Genomic DNA, 12,329 nt, shown 5'->3' with positions numbered 1-12,329 from the left:
CTGGGGAACAGAGCAAGGCCCCATCTGAAAAAAATAAAGAATATAAACTATGGAAAATCATTAAGTAGAATGGGACTTTCTTAGTTGATAATATACTCATGAGTATATTGCAATATACTGTGTTGCAATGTGAATTTCTCAAGATCTGAAACTTCTAAAATAGTCAGAAGGCATGATTCCTCTGTTCATTCCTGGCTGGCTGTGAAGGGCAGAACTAGACCTAGAGTAAGGATTCTAGTATTTTATATATTTTCAGTATTACAGCAAAGATGTCACTTTTTAAATATTTAATACCAGCCTCACCCCAGAGTTGGGCCAATTCTAAAAATAATGTAGTTTCTTTCATTTTAACTGATTTCAAAAATTCTTCCTAATTTAGGGACAGCTACATTAATTGTTAACTTCAGTGAAATTTGACTAAATAATATGTCTTTAAATTTACAACTTAAAAAAATTATAGTCTACTAACCAAAGCAATCTATACAATGCAATCCCTATAAAAATACCAATGACATTCATCACACAAATAGAAAAAAAAATCCTAAAATGTGTGTGGAACCCCAATAACCAAAGCAATACTGGGCAAAACCAACAAAGCCAGAGCCACCACCCTCCTAGACTTCAAGGTATACAACAAAGCTATAGTAACCGAAACACCATGGTACTGGTATAAAAACAGAAAAATAGACTAGTAGAACAGAATAGAGAACCCAGAAACCAATCCACTTTGCTACAGCCAACTGATTTTTGACAAAGGTGCCAAGGACATACATTGGATCACAGCTCACTACAGCCTTGATCTCCCAGGCTCAAATGATCCTCCTGCCTCAGACTCCCAAGTAGCTGAGATGACAGGTGTGTGCAACCATACCCGGCTAATTTTAAAATACTTTTTGTAGAGATGAAGGCTCACTGTGTTGCCCAAGCTAATTTGGAACTCCTAGGCTCAAGCTATCCTCCTCTTCAATAAATGGTGATGGGAAAACTGGATATCCATATGCAGAAGAATGAAACTAGACCCTCAGTTATCACCCTATGCAAAAATCAACTCAGTATGGATCAAAGACCTAAACATAAGACCTGAAACTATAAAACTACTAGAAGAAAACAGAGGAAATGCTTCAGGACATTGGTCTGTGAGAAGATTTTATAATAGAACCTCAAAAGCACAGGCAACAAGAACAAAAATAAACAAATGGGGTATGTCAAACTAAAAAGCTTCTGCACAGCAAAGGGAACAATCAAGAGTGAAAAGACAATCTTATAGAATGGGAAAAATATCTGTAAACTATTCATCTGACAGGATTATTAGAATATACAAGAAACTGCAATATCTCAACAGCAAAAAAAACAACAATCCAGTTTTAAAATGGGCAAAGGATCTAAACAGACATTTCTCAAAAGAAGACATATAAATGGCCAACAAATATAAGAAAAATATGCCCAATATCACTTAATCATCAGGAATGCAAATCAAAACCACAATGAGGTGTCAGCTCATCCCAGTTAGGATGGTTATTAACAAAAAGACAAAAAATAACAACAGCTGGCCAGGCACAGTGCTCACGGCTGTAATCCCAGCACTTTGGGAGGCTGAGGTGGGTGGATCACTTGAAGTCAGGAGTTCAAGAGCAGCCTGGCCAACATGGTGAAACCCTGTCTCTAGTGACAATACAAAAATTAGCCAGGCGTGGTGGTGCATGCCTGCAATTCCAACTATTCAGAAGGCTGAGGCACGAGAATCACTTGAACCCAGGAGGCGGACATTGGCAGTGAGCCGAGATCACACCACTGCACTTTAGCCTGGGTGACACAGCGAGACTTAGTCTCAAAAAATAAAAACCAAATGCTGGTGATATGGGTTGGCTGTGTCCCCACCCAAATCTCATCTTGAATTGTAGCTTCCATAATTCCCATGTGTTGTGGGAGGGACTTGGTGGAAGATAACTGAATTATGGGGGCAGTTTCCCCCACACTGTTCTCATGGTAGTGGGTAAGTCTCATGAGATCTGATGATTTTATAAGCGGTTTCCCCTTTTGCTTGTCTCTCATTCTCTCTTGTCTGCCACCATGTAAGTCACGCCTTTTGCCTTCTGCCATGATTGTGAGGCCTCCCCAGTCATGTGGAACTGTGAGTCCATTAAACCTCTTTTTCTTTATAAATTACCCTTTCTCAAGTATGTCTTTATCAGCAGCATGAAAATGGACTAATACAGCTGGTGAGGATGCACAGAAAAGGGAGCTCTCTTATACACTGTTTGTGGGAATGTAAAGTTGTACAACCACTATGGAGAACAGTATGGAGGTTCCTCAAAAAACTACAAATAGGGGGCTGGACGTTGGGCTTAGAACTGTAATCCCAGTGCTTTTGGAGGCCAAGGCAGGAGTATCAGTTGAGACTAGGAGATCAAGACCAGCCTGGGCAACAAAGCAAGATACCATCTCTTCAAAAACATTATTTTTAAAATTAGCGGCCAGGCGAGGTGGCTCATGCCTGTAATCCCAGCACTTTGGGAGGCCAAGGCAGGTGGATCACTTGAGGTCAGGAGTTCAAGACCAGCCTGGCCAACATGGTGAACCCTCATCTCTACTAAAAATACAAAAAAATTAGCTGAGCATGGTGGCACACAGCTGTAATCCCAGCTATTCGGGAGGCTGAGGCAGAGAATTTCTTAAACCTACAGCCTGGGTGACAGAGCATCTCAAAAAAAAAAAAAAGCAAAACAAAACAAAAACCTACACATAGAACTACAGATTTTCCTCGAATTTAAAAAAATTCCTTGAGTTAAAAAAAGAAAAAGAACTACCATATGATCTAGCAATCCCACTACTGACCATCTATCCAAAGGAAAAGAAATCAATGTATCAAGGAGACATCCACACCCTCGTGTTTGTTGCAGAAGTATTCACAATAGCCAAGAATCAGAATCGCCCCAAGTGTCCAACAGATGAATGAATAAAGAAAATGTGGTATATATACACAATGGAATTACTATTCAACTATAAATAAGAATGAAATCCTGTTATTTGCAACAACATGGATGGAAATGGGGGACGTTATTGTAAATGAAATAAACCAGAAAAAAAAAAGGGAAAAAGGGAAAGTTCAAAACAGAAAAAAAAAAAAAAAAAAAAAAAAAAAAAAAGTTGATCTCATAGAATTAAAAAGTAGAACGAAGATACTACAGATTGGGAAGGGCAGAGGGAATAAGGCAAGGGAAGAGAGAGATTTGGTAAAGGTTATAAAATTACAACCAGACAGGCGGAATAAACTTTAGAGTTCTATAGCAGCTGTCCCCAACCTTTGTAGCAGCAGGGACTGGTTTTGTGGAAGACAATTTTTCCATGGACCAGAAGTGTGGTGGAGGGGGATATTGTTGGGATGATACAAGTACATTACATTTATTATGCACTTTATTTCTATTAACATTGCACTGTAATATATAATGAAATAGTAATTCACCATAATGTAGAGTCAGCAGGAGCCCTGAACTTTTTTTCCTGCAGCTAGATCATCCTATCTGGGGGTAATGGGAGACACTGACAGATCATTGGGCATTAGATTCTCATAAGGAGTTCACAACCTAGATCCCTCACGTGCACAGTTCACAATAGGGTTCGTGTTCCTATGAGAATCTAATGCTGTAGTAGATCTGATAGGAGGCAGAGCTCAGGTGGTAATGCGAGTGATGGAGAGCAGATGTAAATACAGATAAAGCCTCGCTCGCTCACCTGCCACTCACCTTCTGCTGTGCGGCCCAGTTTCTAATAGGCTACAGACCAGGACCATTGGGTTGGGGATCCCTGCACTACAGGATGACCATAGATAACAATCATATATAGTTTAAAATAGCTAGAAGGAGAATATTGAATGTTGCCAACACAAAGAAATGATAAATGTTTGAGATTATGTATATGCTAATTTCCCTGATTTGATCACTGTACATTATATGTATTGCAACATCACTATGTACCCTATAAATATGTACAATTATATCTCAACTAAATTTTTTTAATTAGCCATTTAATTTTCTCAAAACAGTCCTTATTAATCTCTTTATAATCTAGTGTGAGCACCAACTAACAAAAACAATCTTTTTTTTTTTTGATAGAGTAATCTCTCTGTTGCCCAAGCTAGAGTGCAATGGCACGATCACAGCTCATTGCAACCTCTGCCTCCCAGGTTCAAGCAATTCTCCTGCCTCAGCCTCCTGAGTAGCTGGGATTACAGGCATACGCCACCACACCTGACTAATTTTTGTATTTTTAGTAAATAGGATTTCACCATGTGGGCCAGGCTGGTCTTAAACTCCTGACCTCAAGTGATCCACCTACCTCGGCCTTCCAAAGTCCTGGGATTACAGGCATGAGCCACTGCGCCCAGCCCAAAAACAATGTTTAAAGTCATGTAGATAAATTAACAACAAACTATCTGAAAAGAAATTATGAAAATAATCCCATTTTTACAATAACAACAAAAGAATAAAATACCCAGGAATAAATTTAATTAAGGAGGTAAAAGACATATGCTGAAAACTACAAAACATTGATGAAAGAAATTAAACATCTTCTGCAATGTCTGCTTATAAATTTTAAAAGAAATTAAACAAGACACAAATGAAAAGACACCTCATGTTCATGAATTGGAAGACTCAATATTGTAAAATATCCATAACACCAAAAGTGATCCACAGATTCAATGCAATTTCTATCAAAATCCCAATGGCATTTTTTACAGAAATAGAAAAAACCAATTCTAAAATTCACATGGAACCAATGAAGACCACAAATAGCCAAATCAATCTTAAGAATGAAGAACAACTGTAATCCCAGCACTTTGGGAGGCCGAGACGGGCGGATCACGAGGTCAGGAGATCGAGACCATCCTGGCTAACACGGTGAAATCCCGTCTCCACTAAAAAAAACAAAAAACAAAAAACAAAAAACTAGCCGGGTGAGGTGGCGGGCGCCTGTAGTCCCAGCTACTCACAAGGCTGAGGCAGGAGAATGGCGTAAACCTGGGAGTCGGAGCTTACCGTGAGCTGAGATCCAGCCACTGCGCTCCAGCCTGGGCGACAGAGCGAGACTCAGTCTCAAAAAAAAAAAAAAAAAAAAGAATGAAGAACAAAGCTGAAGGCATCACATTTCCTGATTTTGAAATATATTACGTAGATACAGTAATCAAAACAGTATGGTACTGGCAGAATGGCAGAAGACAGACATATAGAGAAACAGAACAGAATAGAGCACCCAGGAAAAAATCCATGCATACATAATCAATTGATCTTTGACAAAGGTGCCTAGAATACACAATGGGGAAAGAAAAGTCTCTTAAACAAATAGTGGTTTTTGTTTCTCCAAAGAAGACATACAAATGGCCAACAGGTATATGAAGAAATACTCAATGTCGGTAATCATCAGGGAAATGCAAATCAAAATTGTAATCAGCTATCACCTCACTCCTGTCAGGATGGCTTTTTTTGTTTGTTTGAGACAGAGTTTTACTCTTGTTGCTAAGGCTGGAGTGCAATGGCGTCATCTCGGCTCACTGCAACCTCTGCCTCCTGGGTTCAAGCAGTTCTCCTGCCTCAGCCTCCCGAGTAGCTGAGATTACAGACATGTACCACCACACCTGGCTAATTTTGCATTTTTAGTAGAGATGGGGTTTCGCCATGTTGGTCAGACTGGTCTCCAACTCCTGAACTCAAGTGATCCACCTGCCTCCGCCTCCCAAAGTGCTGGTATTACAGACGTGAGCCATTGTGCCTGGATGGCTATTATTTTTAAAAAGGTAGCACGTGTTAGAGAGGATGTGAAGAAATTGGAATCCTTGCACAACACTGGTGGGAACGTAAAATGGTGCAGCCACTATAACAAACAGTATGAATGTTCCTCAAAAAGTCAAAAATAGGACTGCCATATGACCCAACAATCCCACTTACGGATATTTATCCAAAAGAATTGAAATCAGGATCTCCAAGAGACATCAGTACTCCTATGTTCATTGCAGCACTATTCACAATAGCCAAGATGTGGAAACTAGGTACATGGCCATTGGAGAGATGAATGGATAAAGGAAATGTATATTAAATGGAACATGGAACACTATTCAGCTTTACAAAGAAAGGAAATTCTGCAATATGTGACAACATGGGTTAGCCTTGAGGATATTATGCTAAGTGAAATGAGCCAGGTCAAAGAAAGACAAATACTGATTCAACTTATATAAGATATCTAAAATAGTTAAATTCATATACTCAAAGAGTGGAGTGCTATTGCCAGCAAATGAGGGGAGGAAAGGGGGACTTAACTAATCAATGGGCATAAAGTTTCGGCCAAACAAGATGAATAAGCTCTAAAGATCTACTATACGACATTGTACCTAAGGTAAAACAATAATGTATTGTACATTTAAAACTTTGTTAAGAGGGTAGATCTTGGCTGGGCACAGTGGCTTATGCCTGTAATCTCAGCACTTTGGGAGGCTGAGGCAGGCAGATCACTTGAGGTCAGGAGTTCGAGACCAGCCTGGCCAATATGGTGAAACTTTGTCTCTACCAAAAATACAAAACAATCAGCTGGATATGGTGGCGTGTGCTTGTAGTCCCAGTTACTTGGTAGGATGAGGCAAGAGAACTGCTTGAACCTGGGAGGCAGAGGCTGCAGTGAGCCGAGATGGCACAACTGCACCCCACCCTGGGTGACAGAGCAAGACATCATCTCAAAAAAAAAAAAAAAAAAAGGAGGGTAGATCTCATGTTAAATAGTTTTGCTACAATTTTTTAAAGTCTGTATAGACTGTTATAGTATGTAAGCTTCATTTCAGACCTTGTGGTAGTTGCTGTTATGATAATTATTAACAATTTAAAATGGAAAGCACTCGGAATTAGAAGGCAAAGAAGAGGGGGCAAGGGAAGAAAAAATTACTGACATTTACTGTGCTAAACATTTCAGATATTTACACACATTATTGCATTTAATTATTATAACCTGTGAGGCAGAAGATTATTATATGCATTTTGCAGATGAGAAAGTTCAGTTTCAGAAAATGAAATGACTTGTCTTGAGTTTACAAAGCTAGCAGGGGGCACAGGCTAAATTCAGTTGGGGTAGAAGGACAATTAATCATCTAAAGCAATAATGCTCTACTTAGAAATTCAATTTGGTGGGAATTTGGGAAAATCACAGATATGGAAATACGTGATATGTAAACAATTTTTTTTTTTTTGAGACGGAGTCTTGCTCTGTCGCCCAGGCTGGAGTGCAGTGGCCAGATCTCAGCTCACTGCAAGCTCCGCCTCCCGGGTTTACGCCATTCTCCTGCCTCAGCCTCCCGAGTAGCTGGGACTACAGGCGCCCGCCACCTCACCTGGCTAGTTTTTTGTATTTTTTAGTAGAGACGGGGTTTCACCGTGTTAGCCAGGATGGTCTCGATCTCCTGACCTCGTGATCCGCCCGTCTCGGCCTCCCAAAGTGCTGGGATTACAGGCTTGAGCCACCGCGCCCGGCCGTAAACAATTTTTATAACTAAAAAGGAGCTAGAGGAAATAGGATAATACAACAAATTTCAAAATTTTAAAAGGAGTACTCAAATAGATTACATAATTTACTATATTGAAAAATGGGCTTGGCTGGGTGCGGTGGCTCATGACTGTAATCCCAGCACTTTGGGAGGCCGAGGCAGGCAGATCACCTGAGGTCAGGAGTTCAAGACCAGCCTGGCCAACATGGTGAAACCCCATCTCTACTAATAGTACAAAAATTAACCAGGTGTGGTGGCGGGCACCTATCATCCCAGCTACTAGGGAGGCTGAGGCAGGAGAATCGCTTGAATCCAGGAGGCAAGGGTTGCAGTGAGCCGAGATTGTGCCACTGCACTCCAGCCTGGGTGACAAGATGAGACTCCGTCTCAAAAAAAAAAAAATCATCTCTAAAATCAATTAAAATAAAATTTAAAGTGAATACACTGACTCGCTGCAGCAGAAAATTTTCTGAGCTTTTCTCAGGAGTACTTGGTTATTCTTCCTTGGCCATTTGTAGGTCCTCCTTCCCCTTTGCCCATGTTTGCCATCCCCATCCAAACAGATGGTACAAACCTGGAACTCTCAGGCTTAAAAGCAGTGACATCCCTGTATACATGTATATAAATATACAATAACTCTATCCTTTTGTATATGTCCAACAGCAGACTATATGGTCTTTATGCAAAGACTTTTATAACTGTGCAAGAGAAAGGGAAAGCATAAATTAAAATCTAGAAAATATATTATGTATTTTCAAAATCTACAGTATACCTACCTTTCAGGTCTTTAGAATAGTTAAAATGAACCTTTTAAAGGCACCTCTGCACAGCCAAATACATTGTAAGGGAATAGGAATTCTTAAAAAGATGGTAATAATTTTTGTACTTCTTAATCTTTTATGTATTTTTGATAGCCTTGTAAATTTAGAGCTCTATATTGGAGATTATGGTAAAATTATAGGAATTATTATAACCTCTAACTTCAAGGATCTTACAATTTAAAAATCTTATCCTAAGTATAGCCATATAGCTATATGACACAAAATTGTAAACATACTTTAATATCTTAATAAAATCCAAAATATACTCACATCTTTTAGCACTTTCTTTTATAGCACTTCTATAGAAAAATTCTTAATAAACATTAAGCACCTCGAATGTGTCCAAGAATATGCCAGTCACTGTGGATTAGAGGTGAATAGGGCTGTCCCCACTTAAAACGAACTTACTGCTGGAAAGGGAGGAGGATCTGAAAGCAGGTAACTGATGTGGACTGTTAAGTGCCAGAATAAAGGTATGGACATATCCTGAAAACGATACATGACTAATTTACTCCCTACAAGTGAAACAATTTGAAAAAATAAACTAACTCAGAACAGTAAAATTAAGGGCAGTTAATATTTATATTAATGTTGGCATGCCCATTTTATTTTATTTTAAAGAGTTGACCAAGAACTTTCATGTATAGGTTTTTGTATATGAAAGTCTGCACTATTTTTTCTTGGGTTATTAATTTTATTACTAGTTTTACTGTGTATTCATTTAGCTCTATTTAATTTTTAGATAATCTAATATTGTCATACCCTTTTTTACAATTCAGTTATTAGTTTCAAAGCAGAATGCTTTTATTTCTTTGTGTGCTACAGGTAACTTTGAAACAATGCATCACCTCGTTCCTGTTTATTACCCACAGGTGGGTAAGCCAAAATTAGTCTTTTTCTCTGAAATACAGAGATACCCTGTAAACGGAAATGCATCTCCAGAAAGTTCCCGAGAAGATTACACTAAAATTATTGAAGAGATGGGGTAGGTTCTTTCAAATATTTATGTGACTTTATCTTTTTGGTGGGGAGGAGACATCTTCACAGTAAACAAAGAGGAACAGAGGCCATCCAATCTGTCTCCTAGTTCTTTGTTCTCAATCTTTTTTTGGCCAAACATAGAAAGAAAGAAAAAAAAAGGTTCATTGTTGATCTGCCCAAACAGTCAGAGAGTTACAGTGGGAAGGGGTGTTTTCAGAAGACTTGGCAGTTAGACTGGATACACTCACTGAGGTAAGGTAGGGGACTCAGAAAAGTCCCAGAGGCGGTAGGTAAAGACAATGATCAGGGAATCTGTCAAAGGAGCCTGAGGCCTAGCTGATGACCAGTGGGTGGGCGACTGCACAGCATATGGTTGCAGAAAGTCCAGAGGACTACAGAATTAGGCTACCTTCACCACTTCTACAAACCAGATTTTTAAGCTGTTGTCTCTGAAGGAGACAGAAGTTTCTCCTGATGAGGAAAAATGTGCTTTTTGGTTTAAAAAAGGTATTGCTTTGATGGAAAAATAAACCAGAGCTGGGGACAGTTGTTTACGCCTGTAATCCCAGCATTTTGGGAGGCTTAGGTGGGCAGATCATTTTAGTCCAGGAGTTCAAGACCAGCCTGGCCAACAAGGAGAAACCCCTTCTCTACAAAAAAAAAAAAAAACAAAAATCAGCTGGACATGGTGGTACGTGCCTATAGTCCCAGCAACTTGGGAGGCTGAAGTGGGAGGGTCACTTGAGCCTGGGAGACAGAGGCTGCAATGAGCTGAGATCACTCCACTGCACTCCAGCCTGGGCAACAGAGTGGGACCCCATCTCAATAAATTAAATAAATAAATATCCATACCAGAAAGTAACTTCATTTATATGTAAAACATGAGACATCTGCCATATACTGGGCAACACTGAATATAAAAACTCACTTGAGTTTTTGTATTCTGATAATCCTGTTTTGAGATAATGAGATAATCCTGATCTCAAATATTTTGCCACAAACAAGCTGGGGAGTCAAATATGGTATAACTACTCTATAGTGTGATAAATGCTATGGGCTTTAAAAACCAGATCCTAATACATCTTATACATTTTGCATTAAACTTATTTTTTCATTTATAATCAATACAATGATTGCTCTATTGATCCTTCCAACCACATCAGATTAGTGATTGCAATATACTAAAGGCCAATAGCATATTTCATTGAGAAAGTAAACAGAGCCAGGGGACATACTTTGGAATCGTTTTCCTTTTCCCAGAACTGCCTACTGAAGGTCAAGTGGGCTTATCATGAGACCCTCTTTGCAGGGTCCCATCAAGGGATGATGATTTAGAATTGCCTAGTATAGCCCACTTCAAGAAGCCCTGTGAACATTACTGCTGCACTGTCCTACCCCTATTCCCTGCAGAGTGGCTCAGGCTTGCTGGGATGCAGTCTTAGGAGAGAGAAGGTCGGTGGGTATGGAAAATGCTTTATTTGGGGAAGAAGTGAAAGGATACGCAGGGAGTCCTCGTTTTGGTCTTGCTTCCTCTCCATTCACAATAAAACAGGAGCTATGTGAGATATTTACTGCTTATGTCCATTGTCATTACCACCAAACCACTGCCTACTTGTCCATAGCACAATAGTTTCTTAAAGGTTTACACAACTGTTATCAATTCCACAACAGTGCTCTTAAGTTTTGTTTCTTTGCCAAGCATTTTGAAAAACCTTGCGAGTATATCATCAAGGAAGAAAATAAAACAATAAAAATGACACAGCATCAGAAAACAATGTTGATGAATTATATACATTGCCACGTACGTTGTTAGATCAATAGTGAGCTGTGGCCCATTCCACATACTCTATAGCCCCAAGCAAAGCTCAAGTTACTAGGACTGCACTGATAAAACATCAAATCACTCTACCCTCATTTTCCTAACTATGAACACTAAATACAGAACTAAATGCATTTTTAAAAATACAAACTACTATGTACTGCAAAGATAGGCTGTCCTAAATGAAGCCAGCAAACCAGAAGGGTTCTGTGAGAACATAAGAATATCCTGCCTCAGCCACCATCAAGTGAAGCCAATTATGTTCAATCCTGAGTCTTCAATTTTATCCTGTGCAAAAGCATTAAATAAATGTTTAAATGCTTATTATTTCCTCAGGCAATAATTTCACCTTAGGTATGCCAAAATATTGTTTTACTATATCAAAAGATTTAATCTGTATTAAATGAGATTATCAGTTCTACCTCTCTTTAATAAAAGGTAATCAAATATATTACAGTTTCATCAAACCCTGGATATAGATTATCAGGGCATGCCTTTTGCTAATTTTAGTAATATAACATAAATCTAGGAGATAATGAAAATAAAGCTAGAAGGTCAGTAAAGTGTTAAAAACAAAATACTCAGCCCAAACACAAAGAACAGATTTTTAGTTTCTAGAACATTGATTAAAACTACCCCTTGCCTTAATTACTTTAAGGGAAAGAATGAGCTGGCATCAGCAGACGTGTCCCTACACTCTATATTTAATATTCAAGGTGGGGAGCCTGCTCAGAGGTGGAAAGAAGCTTACAGTGCACCTTCCAAAAAGCTGAAGGTATGTGCCCCACACTCCTTTAGGGTTCTACACACTGGGGGCTGTGCCTGTATCGTATGTGGAGCCAGTGAAGCAACATCTGTCCAGAGACAGGGGAATGTTTTCCACTTCTTTTATAAATGCATGCAATCTGTGCTCATGTATATTTATACAAGCCTCCTTTCCCTACTGGGAGGAAAAAGTCAGACTCATTGACGTTGTTTTTGACCCTCAAACTGAACTTGATACTATCAATGTATACTTTAATTAACGATTAGGTCAAAACTATTTTTTATTTAAAGGCTGATTCTGAACAAATGCCTTCACTGTTCAATTTTTTAAAATATGGTATTAAACAAACAAAAAGGTACACATTATTGCTTCTTTCTGTGTTTGTCACAGTAAATACTTCTGACAGATGTTTCCTCTCTG

At 39.0% G+C, this 12,329-nt stretch overlaps 1 protein-coding gene across 3 annotated transcripts in view; it reads left to right on the top strand.

Annotated features, from left to right (window-relative positions):
• Positions 1-12,329, top strand: part of PPP1R42 (protein phosphatase 1 regulatory subunit 42) — a 76,678-nt gene that overhangs the window by 60,471 nt on the left and 3,878 nt on the right. The window contains exon 7 of one of the 3 annotated variants that reach the window (XM_026455049.1): positions 9,169-9,328. The exons of the other annotated variants lie outside the window; for them this stretch is intronic. Coding sequence (XP_026310834.1) covers positions 9,169-9,328 — 160 coding nt within the window. The remainder of the gene's footprint in view (positions 1-9,168; positions 9,329-12,329) is intronic. 3 annotated transcript variants of the gene reach the window in all.

This window comes from Piliocolobus tephrosceles, chromosome 7, assembly GCF_002776525.5.
Source record: "Piliocolobus tephrosceles isolate RC106 chromosome 7, ASM277652v3, whole genome shotgun sequence".
NCBI lineage: Eukaryota > Metazoa > Chordata > Mammalia > Primates > Cercopithecidae > Piliocolobus > Piliocolobus tephrosceles.
This window is presented reverse-complemented; position numbering and strand designations above follow the sequence as displayed.